Here is a 15,011-nt window from a genome sequence, read left to right on the forward strand (position 1 = left end):
AGCCTAAATAGATCATAGCTCATAGTTCATAGCGTGCTCCAAATCGAGCAAAAACAAATAATCATTCGTGTATGTGCAAACAAACCAAGAAAAATCGTAACGATAGGTCTCCCGTGTTCATCTAATGGATCCATGAAAACTTCGGAATAGGCCGATCAAAGCGGTTAATGATACACACATACAAATATACAACACTAGTAAACGTCCATAACACATGGGTTTTGCGCACATAATTTCATAAACAAGTTTAAGACTCAAGTTGTACGAACACATGAACATCCCAAAATGTTAAAAATAAAAGGGGATTAGGTACGAGATTACTCACTTGAAGAGGTGCGTTGAAAGATAACGTAAGAACCAACTTTTAAACAAGCGAAAGTTAACCTATAAATAAGAGGTTATCGGTTTAACGATTGGTTTTTATATCTTGAATATATGTAAGTCACTTAAACAAAATATATATTTACCGAGATTTCTGGGCAGAAAAGAAGAGGAGACGGATTGCAAAGAGGGGAGTGGAGGCGTCGCTGAGGATCTTCGGCAGAGAGTAAAGGGAGAAAGATTTTGGGGAGAGTTTAAGTGTTGTGTTTAATGTTTATTTATCCAAGAAATTAGTTTTATTTATAGGAAAACCCTAGGAAACACATCCCTTGAATTGGGGAAAAAGATCTTATCAAATCAAAGCAAAAGATATCAAAAGCAAAAGATATCACAAGCAAAAGATATGGTGGCAGCTGCAGGGGATGGGGAAGGCTGACAGGTTACTGTTCATTGCATGGGAGGGGTCAGACAAAGTACTGTCAAGACATGGAAAAGAAGATTTTAAAATATCATGCCAGTTACTTTTTCAATTGTCGCTGGATACCAACATTTGCATATGATCATGGATTTTAGGGTTACCTTTATCAAGTGTGGTGGATAAGACCATTACCAATAGAAAGTGTTTTTGGATACCTACATGGCATTTGGGCCACAAAAACACCCCTTTCTTCTCGTTTCTCTCTCCTCTCTTATCCATCTCTCTCACAAACACATTCTTCATCCATTCTTCATCAAGAATCTCCATCCAACTTCTTTCCTCCACATCACACCATCTCTCCTAGGGTTGTTCACGAACCGAGCGAAAGCTTGTTCGTTTCTTGGCTCATTTACAACTAAACCGAACGGCTGAAATTCGAACCGAGCGAAAACCGAAACGAGCCAAAATCGAATCGAGAATTTTTCGATCGAATATCGAGCAATTTCGAGCATTATTTATTTCTTTTTCACTTTAAAATTTTCAATAAGAAACAAATTTAAAGGTTGTAAATAATGTGTTATATAAATAAATTAGTAGTTTTTAGACAAACGTGTAATAGATTGTAAATTTTTATTAAAAATAAGTTTGAAGTGAGATATAATAATCATGTAAACAAACTTATAATATTCTAAAAACTTTAAGTGAACAAATAAAACTGTAAAATTGACGAAATATCAAAATTTTTAAGAGGTAAAAATAATTATAAGCTTATATTATGTGTTTTGTCTATATATTTATATATTTGTTCATATATAATTATATAAAAAATAAATTAAAAATATTCGAGCCGAACCGAACCGAGCAGACCTTTGCTCGTTGCTTGGCTCGTTTACAAACCGAACCGAGCAGAGCGGCTCGTTCTCAATCCATCGTAAAAACGAGCGAGCAATTTTCGAGCGAGCGGCGAGCGAGTTCGGGCGACGAGCGGTTTGGACGGCCCTAATCACTTCTCCACATCACCATTTTTCTCTCAAAAACACCTCAAAAATCTCCTATTATGGATGCTCTAAGAAGAATGAAAAAGTTATGAAGCGTTGGTGAAGAACAAGGGTTTAAGTCGATATCATATTTTAAAAGAAAATGACTAAAATGCTATGAGAGGGTCATTTGAGGTTATTAAGGGAATAAAAATGGACGACGTGAGTTTTAAAGTTCAAAACAGTTATATAATTAAAAGGTCACGGTTGATATGTCGGAAGAATTTTTTTTTTGAACTAAAAGAGTTAAATGATTAAAACCAATTTAATAAAAAAAATTATAGTCCTAAAAAGAATGCCTTTGAACATCATGTCAAAAATAATTCATATAGTATGACTCTTTATTTTAGTTAAAATATTCATATCAATGGTCATGTCAAAATTCATTTGTTTATTTTAGTTAAAATATTCATATCAATGGTCATGTCAAAATTCATTTGCGCCATCAGGCATTTAGAGTGCATCGACTCCACTCATGAGACATAAGTACATGACTCATCTCCTATTTAAATATTATTTTGTTACAAACAACTTGCCTTTTTCCAAAAAAAAAAAGATAAAAAGGAAAAAAAAAGGTTCTACCTTTTATCGCATAAGGTTGCGTGTAGTGGGCGTGGAGTTAGGGCGACGAGGGGTTATTTCCGGAGAGAACACCGTCCCCCCGGGCGAATTGTGAGGCTCACAACACCATTACACCCTAAAAACGATAACCCACTCTTTGTTGACTGGACGTCACATGACGTAAAACGCCTCATTTTAGCCCATCCACTACACATAGCCTAACACATATTAAGATAATTTAATGAATTTAATAATCATCTAATCCTTTTCAAAGCCTCAAAAAACTTTGGCGAATGCCCTTTTTGGAAAAATCGCTCAGAGCCTGGGAGAAGTTTTTGGATTGTCCCCCCGACAGAAGGCGGTTTTTGAATGCTTACAAGGTCCTCATGCCCAAGATTTTCTGACCGTTATCCCGATTGATGGCTTGGGCCAAAGCATGTCTGCGGTTGAGTATAGGGCCATTCTTAAGTACCGTTTGATGGTCCCAATGTACCCCGAAGACGAAACATGTCCGATCTGCCGTAAGGCCTGCCTGGATAAATTCGGAGAGCATGCGGTTCATTGCAAGGAGATGCCTGGGTTCAAATACCGACATGATTGGGTGCGGGACGTTCTTTGGGACATCTTAAGGCGAGCTGGGATATCAGCTAAAAAGGAAGCCCCCGTAAACTTCCTTACAGACCCCACGGAAGGGAGATCCACTCTACGACCGGCAGATTTGCTCGTCTTTGGTTGGGCCGGGGGAAAACACGCTTGTGTTGACCTCACAGGGGTATCTCCCTTAGCTGGTTTGAGGGATAATGGGTTTGTAGCTGGGCAAGCAATAAAAAGGGCTGAAACGAAGAAGGTGGAGAAACATGCTAAAGCCTGCGAAGAGAACCAACATGTTTTTGTCCCTCTGGCTTTTGATACATTTGGCTCCTTGGCACCGGAAGCTATCCGTTTTCTAACCAGGGTCCAACAGGTTGTGCATAGCAATGTGTCGACTCCAAAGGGGCAGGGGTATGTCTTTAGCAGGTTAGGGTTTGCAATTCAGAAAGGGGTGGCGGCGCAGCTTGTTGCCCGCCTACCTGCTATATTGATGTAATATCTATGTTTCATCAGTAGAAATAAATAAAATTTTATTTTTAGTAATACATAACTCTTTTCTTTTCCGGTAATTCGTTAGAATAAAAAAGATTATCCTTAATACCACCTGAAATTTTTAAACGAAAAAATATATTACTGAATGGCAGGTGTCCTTACCTCCATATTAATTTTCTAACTATCCTGAATAAAAACAAGGGCATTTATAAAAAAGTGACAACACGAAATAGAAAACCAAGTACATTTTACTTCTTATTTTATTAAATAAAAACAACATTTTAACTTCTAAATTGGCTATATTTATTTTAAAGGCTCAATTTTATATAAAAAAAAGTGAACCACTTGCAAGTCGTAGAAGGTCTAAAACATACAAGGAAATGAAAATAACAAAAACATTAAGCAAAAAACCTTTTACAACTGTTTAAATAGAAAAATTAACGAAATTAAACATGCATCATTTCTCTCACTCAAAGCCCGCATGTTTACTCCTATGTTGTCTTAATGTCATACATCAAATTGCTCACCGAGAATTGTTTATTATTAAAGATGTTATCATTTCAAGCCTTTCAAATCATCCAACAATATATCTGTTTGATCAACAACATAAATTAAATATTTAAATTAAAAGTTTTCTAAATGTTTTTATAATTTCGTTTATCAAAAGTTTTATCCTATTTTATATGTATACTTAACAACATAATCAGTGAATTTGTTTAGGCATTCGAATTTAAAAGCCTAATGCTCACTTTGTTTGACCATGTATTAGAGAGGTGTTGAAATCAAGTGTTTAACGTATGAAGTCAATGACAAAAAATATTTTAAGATGAACCAACCATAGATATATTAATGATTGCACATACATTTAACATTTTATGCTCTTTGGGACATTCAACAATAGTAGTGTACCACACCTGTCACCTAGTGAAGTCCATTATTTATAAAGGAAAGTGGACCAAGTTGAGAAGATATTTGTGATTGGAGGTGCAAAGTCTAAATTGAACTAAAGTCCTAACTCTAGGATGTTTTTGTTGAGTTAAATTTAACAAAATTGGTGGACCACAAATGATGAAATCCATTAAGGAACTCTTGTCTTTCTTTAAATTCCAAATTGGAGTTTAAAGTACGTTTTGGAATTTGGATGCACAAACACCTACCCACTAATAAGTAATAACTATATATTTTCTTTATAAAGAAAGAGTTATGTCTAGGGTCCTCGGTGCTAACTCATTTATAACTTGTTTGGTTAATATGTTTATTGTGATGTGTATATATGGTTTAATTTCATATTATAGTGTGATAAATAAAATCCAAAAACATTTTTATTCTAATTTTCTTTCTAAATGACATAGATGATAGATGGTCTCTTAGTAATTTCAAACTTATGCATATTTGAACTCTATGAATATAATTCTACATCTTATTTTTAAAGATATATGAACCGCACCAAAAATACATTATTGTAACAAAGTCGACTTTAAATCATTCATTTGTGGTTTAAAAGGTTGCCATATTCACATCGCTGCATATTTGTACTGCAATGATAAGTTCACGTATAAATGTTTGTTATTCTTTGAAAGGCACTTTATGTAGAACACGGATTTGATGGAAGCTTATATAATTAATAACTCGGAAGAGTTAGATAATTGTCTATTAGTTTGGATTTTCACGAGAATCAAAGGTCGGCCTTTGTTAAAAGATTGGTTATTATAACTCAAAAATATAAAGTTGAAAGGAAAGTGGGGCTTTCTCGTGAAGTAGTCTTGTCGAATGAACACAACTCCCTCGTGTCCACCATCTTTTGGTTTGTGACATGAATGTCATTTTCTCAGGTGAAATGTCATTTGCTTACACTTACTATATACTTGAAAGTAATTAATGAAATAAACTAAGAAGACGAGGTATATGCGTTCCTATAATTCTTGTAACACACACGATAGCTAGTAACATGGCATGCATAATTAAGTAATGTCATAATCACAATTGAATGACTATCCAATGTATAATAGCATTAACAACTATGCACTACACAATGTTATAATCAACAAAGGAATAATTACACAATGTATAATAGCACTAACTACGCATGAAATTATCAACTTATGTATATCGTTACACAACCTTAAATACACAATCACACGATCATATATATAAATACGCTATCTTTACGTACAACACAATAAACTTTAAAAACGTTGTTGTATTTTAACATAGCGTCATTATTATAAATAAAGATAATAACATTCTTGATTTATGTAGTATAGTTTTCTTTCTTTTTGTTTTTGTTTTTGTTTTGAATGGCGACTTGTGTGTTAGGTCACCGCACTCTTCAAATTTGGAGAGCCCTGTTGCCCCACCAGACTATTTTGTCTTAATCGGGCTCACGTTGGCTTTCAGAGGTTGGCTTGAGCGTTCACTCGGGAAACCATACCATAAGCTGCCACTTGACAGTCGTTGTGCCACCACAAAAACATAACTCTCTGGCATAACACATGGTGGGACGAAAACCCGAGTGGGCTTAGGGTTCAAACTGACAACCTTTGTACGAGGCCTAGCTTAAATTCTTCATTTTCAATAACTATCCTCAGTGACACAAGTGAGAATCGAACTAGAGAACACAAGCCTCCTACCACTAGGTCACAAGTGGGGATACGTTGAATTTAATTCTTACTTATTTAACTTGGTATCAAATGATGGGGTGTTAATAGTTGGTTTATAAAATGTCGGCATATTGACAAGCATCAAATATAACAAATTGGGGAAACTAAAGATGGTTGAAAAAGAGGGATTAAATAAGTTTACATGTTAGCCGAAAGTGAAGTGTCGATGCATGGGATATATAGGTATAAATAATAATGAAAGGAAAAAAAGAAAAGTGTGTGTTGTGAATTGTGAAAGTGCCAAATTTGATGGTGTCTCTTTGCTAAATATACACCCTTTAATCCTTATCACACAATAACCAATCCTCCCCTAGGTTTACCACGTCGCCTGTTTTAACGCGTCGAAACCAGTTTTTATTACTTATCTTGATGCATTCAATCCATTTCACTTAAAACGGTGATTTTTTAAAATACATTATGTGGTGTTTGGGATTACTTATGAAACCTTTTTATTATTTTTCAAAAAGTTAAGAAGTCACAAAAATATAACTTATTAACGTTTGTCTCTCACACAAAAGAATATCCTAAACATCTTATATTTTCTCAAAAAAATTAATAAGTTATAAATTGGCTAAAATAAACAATCCCAAACATGCAACTCTCCTAGATATAAAAACCATGTTTATAAGGCAATGTGTAGTGGGCGGCAAATATGGGACGACAAGGGAGAGAACACCCCCAAGGGCCACAAATGGGTGACAAGTGGGTGGGGGCAAATCTATATCGCCTTGTGTACGTGTGTGTGTGTGTTTGTCAAAAAATAATAATAAAAAATAAAAAAAGGGGACAATTTTTGTGCTACAACACCGCCCCCGGGCTACATATCACCCTCCTTTGCCATGTAAAATCCCCCTATTTTGTAGCCCTCCAGCCTTCACTACACATAGCCTTATTACACATCGTATGCTTACAATTATACATCGTTATGTACTTACGTATATAACTACCCACCCTTCGGTATGCATATAATTATGCATAGTACAATTAACTTTTATTTTTTTTTTAAAAATACATCAATATTATTCAGATTAAAGACAATAAAATGTTTGGTTTTTCGCATAGTATTTTTAAAAAGAATATTATTTATAATTCAGGATAGTAATTAGTTACTAAAAGGAATTACAATAAAATGACAAACATAATATTTATTTTAAATAATATAGTAGATAAAAGTTATTTGTGCTTATGAAACTCCAGACACCAAATATGACTCTTTCATTCTTTCTTTCTTTCTATCAATCTCAATCAAGAAATTTAATATCAAATAGCCATTGCTTCATTTTAGGCATTGATTTATCTTTATAAATTGTATTTCACACGTTCATAGAAAAGAATTAATGATGTGAGTATAGGCACGACATGACTACGTGAGAGCTACATGGATATAGACCACAAGAGAAGCAGGAACCGGGCATATATATAACTATTAAGAGTCAAGAGACGATTGAATATGTGATGTTACTTGGCACCCCATCTCGTCAATCATAAACTAATAATCATATTTGTGACCCAAACAAACTAATTGGTGCACTTGTAGATTTGTGTATCGCGTATATTTTTTTGTGGCTTGGATCCATAATTTATAGTATTGTTTGTACTCATATTGGGTTCTGCCAAAATCCTTAAATTACAATTTTTTTTCTTTATTTTCTATTTTCTATTTGTTTTTCATGGTTTTGAGTTTTTCTTTTCAATATTCTTTGGTTGAATTACCTTACAATCTACAAAATAAGAAAGCTCATGTATTTAATAAGCACATATTAAGGTTATGTATATAATAATTAATAAACGCCTACTTATGGATGCATGTGTGTCATGTAATATTGGTGAGAAGACATCATTCATGGGGATAACAATGGAGAAAAAGAAATATTTTCGTGTGTCTTTGACCCATGATGTATGCTATGCAACAACTCTTTTTATATCCATGCTTCTTTCACGTAGTCATGTTGTACATATAGCTAATTCTTTTTATTTTAACGTGAAAAAGAGTAAAATACAAATTATAAAGAGAAATCAATAGCTAAGGTAAAGCAATGAACATTTCAGAATAAGTTTAAACGTGAGTTAATGATTGAGATGGGTAATAAGAAAGAGTAATCTTTGTAGTTTTTTTATTTTATAAGCGTAAATAGCATTTGTTTACTTCAATTTAGTTTTGTTGAGTATAATGCAAGTCGTGTTAATGTATGCCATGATCACGCGAGAAATAACCTCTCATCCTAGCATTGCTAAACTTCCGGTCTAAGAGCATTCATGAATGATCTGATTTTCCATGACAAATATAACTTTGACCGACCTCTATTGAAGACTTCTAATTTCGAGCAAACTATAAGTAGCGGAGTTATTGCGTGAGCTATGGAATTCAACCATTTTCTCCAAATTATACATAAGGTCTAGCTATCATCTAACGTCTCTAATATCTATAAAACCGCATTTAGAACACATGAAAGGCATTTTGAATTCCACCATACAGTATGAGCTAACAAAAGCAACACTTGAAGCATTGATGAATGATGTATTCAAGCCTCTATTATGGAAATAAGTTCTAGTGTTTTGGCAGGGTGTCGTTGTGTATAGCAATAGCATTCAGGAACATTTTTAGCACTTATATGCAAACACGTGTAAATGCTGTTTTAGTGGAGTACTTAGGACATGCCATTTCAGCTAAGGGAAAGTTGAAAGTATGTAATCTTTCATTGCTTAAAAAGGATCAAGGGCCTCCTAATAATTCCCTTGACAAAAGATTCAAGATTTCAACCACCACATATGGCAATATCTGATGTTCCTTATGCTTCATCTCAACAATTTATATACAAGAAATTAGCTGAACTAAAATGCATACTGAAAAGAAAACAAGAAAATAATGGAATGGTAGACTGGTAGAGATCTACACACTCCTTTTGGGCTTGATTATCTTCCTATTGGCCCTCGGCTCGTGGGCTGCTATTCCTGCTGGGTTAGCCATGTCACTGGAATCAGATGGTATTCAATCAATAGATTATATATAGATACATAATACTTTTCACGAAAATATAGTTGAGATAAAAACTCATAAATACTAGTAAAGTAGTAGGCACTACATAGTAATGCAAGGGCTGTAAACGAACCGGACGTTTGGCAGGAAGTTCGTTTATGCTCTGTTCATTTAATAAATGACCAAACACGAACAAGGAGTTCCGTTCAATTGTGTTAGTGAACGTCCGATAATTGTTCATTTATGTCCGTTTATGTTTGTTCATCAAAGTTTCTTAACATTTTTCATTGACTTTTCTAATCTTAACATATATGATTAATTTATATATGTAAATTAACATATGAATATGAATGTTAAAAAAAACACCAGCAAAAACTTGGTAGCCGGAACGAATCGTTGAACAGACCATTCTCGGTTAGCAAAATCAACTAAAACATTGTTTCTGCTTATTGTGTTCGTTTGCGTTTGTGAACCGTTTTTGAAAAAGAAATTCCGTTCGGTGTGTTCGTGAACCGTTCGCTTGTCCGATAATAGCTTAACGAACATGAACAAGGCCTTGTTTGTTTCGTTTGGTTTGTTTCGTTTACAACCTTACGCAAGACTTAAACCATATACACGGCATCCCCAAGTCCCCAACCCAACCTAGCACATATAGTTTCCAAAAAAATCAAAAATAAAAAGAAAAGAATGAAACAACAGAAAATAAGTGAGGCGATGAAAACACATACCTGGTTCTTGAAACTTGAATCCAAGTATTCACTCCCTTGATTACAAATGACGCCTCATTTCAACTCAACCAACCTTTCAATCCACCACATGATGCAAGTTTCTGTACTTGGATTTAATGGGCTCTTGTGATGATGTTTAGTGGACCCTTCAACTAACAAAATATAAGAACCATAATCATAAACGAGTCCTTTTTCTGCACGTAAATTCTCAGCCAATTATGGATCACCAAACTTGGCCTTAATCCTCACTTAGGCATTTCATCAAGCACCTTCTTAGCATCATAAATCAGACCCTCCTTAGCAAACCTATGCATCAAATTATTAACTTTTTGTGTAAATAGCCGATAGTTACAACATGACTACGTGAGATGATAGGAATCATGCTATAGTTAGCCTCTAAGTGCCATTTGTCTATTCTAGAAGGGTATTAAGTGTAATTTCGTTTCTATAAATAGGTTAATAACTCTTTAGGGAGATAGGGATTAATTTTGTTAAGTTTGTTAGGGCTCCGATGATGGAGAGAGGGCATCGCCCTGGAATATCCTTGTAACTTTCTCTTTACGTTTCACTAATACAATCGTTCCATCTATGCTGTTCCTATTGTCTTCCCTATATTCAATCTATAATCTATCAAACCCTATCATGAGAGATACATGGATATAGACCAAACGAAAACCAAGAACAGAAATATATAAGTGTAAGAGACATATATTTTGTGGCTTGTATCCGTAACTTAATTTGTTGTTTGTACTTTGTACTCGGGTTATATTGGGTTCTACCAAAATCCTAAACTCACAGACAATTTTTTTTAATGGTTTGGGCTATTTCTTTTCAATATTTTTCAGTTAAATCCATGTTGCTCTCATGTAGTAACGCTGTGCCTATACCCACGTCAACTCGTTTTATAGTTAATTCTTTTCTTTTAACATGTAAAATAGTAAAATACAAATTATAAAGGCAAATCAATAACCAAGATGAAGCAACGACAATTTCATAATTAAGATGGGTAAAAAGAAAGAGTGATCTTTGTTGTTTTTAAATTAATAAACACAAATAGCAGCTCATTAACACCATGATCATGTGAGAAATAACCTCTTACCATGAACACCAGTTTTGGAAGATTCATGAAGAATTTGATTTCCCAGGACAAACAATTAACTTTAACCGGCCTCTAGAGTTTTAATTCCGAGCAGACATCTGTCGGGTGATGCCCTGACAAAAAGTGAAGCGACATGAATGAAGAAAGATCAATTTTACTTTCGGCTTTAACTGTGGACTCATCTAATATGTCATACGACTAATCAATCTATAAAGATGAAAACAAAAGCATTAGAGCAAATTAATGAAAAGCATAAAACGGTAAACCAAAGATGCAAAAAATAATTAATGTGTGGAGCCAACAATTTTCTTTCACTTCAACAAGATTGCAAATTCAAATTTGGCAAATCTAAAAGAAGAAGTACACCAGTTTTGATGTAAGATTAGCACAGCCTTTTAATGCTGCCAAGTTACCACTGCTACCAACCCAACAAATCAATAATAATGCAACAGGGTGTATAAAATTAACCAGCAAAGATTGTACTGAAAATACTTTGTATTCAACAATGAAAGTCATTAAGCCACAGCATACTCAAAGGTAAAAATAATTCCATTTTGATATTTAGTTTTAATATTTGTTTATAACTTTAAAACAATATTTATCATAATTAGAAAAATATCAGTAATGAGTAATCTAGTAAAGTTATAAGTTTTGCATTATATATTATTCTTTTAAGTCTTAGAAATCCAGATACTTGATCAACGGTGCAACTTATGGTCGATTTAACGACTTTAATTTACTTTTTATTAGTTCAGCCATATTTGCATCTTTAACAAAACATCTCTATTCATGTAAAATGAAGATAAAGGGAATATTAGGACCACATGAACACTGTAAAAAATTGGAAATCAAACAGCTAACTTAACATCAATAGAGTAATATCAATACTAACTCGTAATCGACTAAAACTTGTACATGACATATTGACATACATATTTAACCTACTCAACTAATCAAAATTGCATTTTTTTAACAATATAAAATATAATACATATTAGTTCTTAGTATGTAACTCTTAAGACATAGTTTTTTAATGTTAATAAGTCGCCACTTATTACTGATGAAATTAAAAAGTAAAAGAATTCCAGTTTATGTAGCAAGAATACAAACTTTTAAATTGACAAAGAAAAACAGAAACACAATCCGTTTATATTAGAAATTATCCTGAAAGTATTTGCTATGAACCTTCAATAATACTATAGCACTTTAATTACAAAATTGTGTAGCTCAGGGTTGTAAATGGTTTGGTTGAAACTTCAATCAAGCCATTTAAACCTAGAGCTCCACAAATCATGATTTAGATGTTATAATCTTGCTGCATGCTCTTGTAAACTACATTAGGGAGAATTCGAAAACAAACAAACTATGTATTTGTTTTACTTTGTCAATTCAAATGTCAAAAGCATGTATTTCTGCTACTTAAACTAGAATTCTTTTACTTTTTGTTTCATTAGTAACAAGTGAGGAGTTATAAACATTAAAAAACTATGTGTTAAGAGTCACAAACTAACAACTAACACCAATATTTTTATATTGTTAAAAATGCATCAGAAAAAGATAATAAGCATTATTCATGAACATCTCGAAACACTTACCGAAGGTACTTGCGCTGTTGAGAAAGAACCAGTTATATGCGAACAACTCTAAATGTTGTTTTCATGGGCTCTTACGATGATGTTTACTGGAACCTTCAACTAATGACATATAAGAAGCATAATCATAAACGAGTCCTTTTTCTTCACGCAACTTCTCAGCCAATTCTTGATCACCAAATTTAGAGTGACCATCCAAAAGGATATTATATGTAATGTCATCTGGAACCACACCCAAATCAATCATCGACTTTAACAACTTATTTGCATTTTTCATTTGCCCAGCTTTACATAACCCAATCATCAACACGTTATACGTTATTACTCCCGGTATAACTCCATCCCTTCGCATCTCCTTCAGCAGATGAAAACCCGACTTAATATCCCCCTTTTTACAGTACCCATCAATCACCATCGTGTAAGTTGCAGCATTGGGTTTTAAACCCGATTTCCTCATTTCACGCAACGTCTTTTCCGCATCAATCACTAATCTTTCCCTACATAAACCTGATATAAGTGCCGTGAACGCCACATTATCAAGGTCAACGCCTTCATCGACCATTTTGTTCTTAACTTCAAGTGCTAAATCCAAAAATCCCTCTTTGCAACAGCCATCAAGAAGAGACGTGTATGTGACCTTGTCAGGTTTTAATCCTACTCGGGTCATTTCATTAATTAAATTTCGAGCTTCGGTTATTCTACCGCTTTTACAAAGACTGTTAATAAGCGTGTTAAAGGTGATCAGATCAGCTTTCACGCCTCTAACCAGCATTTGACCGTACAATTGCATAGCCGAATCGACCTTTGAATGTCTACATAAACCATTAATCAAGGTGGTGAATATAACATCATTCGGATTCAAACCTCTTTTACACATTTCATCGAACAACTGGTATGCATCACCTAATCTCCCTCCTTTACATAACCCGTTAATCAAAACACTATATGTAAACACATCAGGAACCAGACCGCTGTCCACTATAACCTTCCTTAACCTAAACCCTTCATTCAACCTACCCGATTTACAAAACCCGTTCAACAAAGTATTAAAACTAACCAAACTCGGCCGTAATCCCCACTTAGGCATTTCCTCAAACACCTTCTGAGCATCACTAACCAAACCCTTCTTAGCAAACCTATGCATCAAATTATTAAAAACATACACACTCGGAGCATACCCGCACCCCAAAACCTCCAAATAAAAACCCCAAGCAACCGAATTACCCGAACCCGAATCCAATTTCAACAAATACTCAATAACTCGATCATAACAATCAAAACCAACCCTAAAATTTTCGGCTTTCGCCAACCGAATTAGCTGAACAGCATCCGAAACAAACCCGTTATCCAAATAACATTTAACTAAAGTATTAAACACAAACTCATCGTATTGGTTGGTTTTAATAAATGCTTGGAATAGAGAATTAGCGGAGCGTTTTCCTTTTTGGGAGACTATGAAATGCAATAAAGATTGGGCTTGTGGGTGCATTCGATGAGCTGAGAGAAAGGTGATGATGGTGAAGTAGGATTGGAGGGTGTGGCGAAATGGGTGTTGAGTGGAAACCCAATTGAAGAAGTTGAAGAGGGTTTGTGGGGTGAGAGAGTGTGGGTTTTGGGTGATTAAGGTGATAATGTGGGTGGGTTTGAGAGATGGGATGAGGGTGTGGAGTGAGGTTGACTTGTGTTGAGGATGTATTGGGAGAGAGTGGTTATGAGTGGTGATTGGGTGGTGGTGGTGGTGATTGGGTGGTGGTGGAGTGTGGTGGTGGGTGTTGGAGAGACGGCGGAGTTAGAGGTGGAGGTGGAGGTGGAGGTGGAGGTGGGGTGTTCTTAAGTTATGCATTATTCTGAACACATGAATGTGGTGTTTGGAGTTTGATTTGTGTTCTTAAATTCATGTTAGAAGTGCAAATAATACCCGGTTAGGGACCCGATTCGGTGTAAGTTTCCTGAAACCAGTTTTCATCTGTACTAGACTCGTGGGTACGACCTATTTTTGGGTTTCTTCCTTGACATGTACATGACCCGGACCCGTCGAAACCAGTTTCATCTTTGTCCAGTCAATTCCTGTGACATTCGTGACAAAACGAGGTATACCTTATTCACTACGTAGCGAGTAAACGATAAATCAGTTAATTCGTAGCGATTAAACGAGTGATACTGATTATGACCCGTATATATACTGAGGGTTCATATACGAGTTATATATGTATTATAGTGGCTAACATATGGATAATTATGCCCCAGTACGTCTAAAACCATTTAAACGAAAAAGGTTTCATTTATTGATACACTATGAGTTTAAACGTAATCATTAACATCAAAACGAGCATTGTAGCATCCGTAAAGCCGAAAAAGATATATGGAACACTTATATAAGATGTTTTAAGCAATCCGTGAAAATATTTTGGATTTTTACAACGAGTCAGTGCGTTTTTCTTATTTTACAAAAATTGGCTAAAAACACTCGTTTTCGCGCTGTTTTTCGCACCCGAACTAGTTTTCTTACGAAAAATCGAACCCGAATTAAATTTG

At 34.6% G+C, this 15,011-nt stretch overlaps 1 protein-coding gene across 2 annotated transcripts; it reads right to left on the minus strand.

Annotated features, from left to right (window-relative positions):
* Positions 1-9,824: 9,824 nt before the first annotated feature.
* LOC143566090 (uncharacterized) lies at positions 9,825-14,123 on the minus strand. Of its 2 annotated transcripts, none has more exons than XM_077052872.1 (2): positions 12,480-14,123; positions 9,825-10,091 (listed from the first exon to the last, which is right to left on the minus strand). In XM_077052872.1, exon 1 carries the CDS (start codon positions 13,963-13,965, stop codon positions 12,541-12,543), a length of 1,425 nt encoding a protein of 474 aa, XP_076908987.1. In that variant the 5' UTR covers positions 13,966-14,123; the 3' UTR covers positions 9,825-10,091; positions 12,480-12,540. The 2 variants fall into 2 exon arrangements, with proteins under 2 accessions (XP_076908987.1, XP_076908988.1); XM_077052873.1 differs by lacking the exon at positions 9,825-10,091 and adding an exon at positions 10,907-10,997.
* Between the last annotated feature and the right edge of the window lie 888 nt (positions 14,124-15,011).

Source organism: Bidens hawaiensis, unplaced genomic scaffold, assembly GCF_021521415.1.
Source record: "Bidens hawaiensis isolate Kalapana, Puna unplaced genomic scaffold, B.hawaiensis_p1.1 tig00022690_1, whole genome shotgun sequence".
Classification (NCBI taxonomy): Eukaryota; Viridiplantae; Streptophyta; class Magnoliopsida; order Asterales; family Asteraceae; genus Bidens; species Bidens hawaiensis.

What these genes read in the sequence shown, in the direction of transcription:
- LOC143566090 (XM_077052872.1), bottom strand. Translation starts at nt 13,965, where the DNA reads ATGCACCCACAAGCCCAATCTTTATTGCATTTCATAGTCTCCCAAAAA.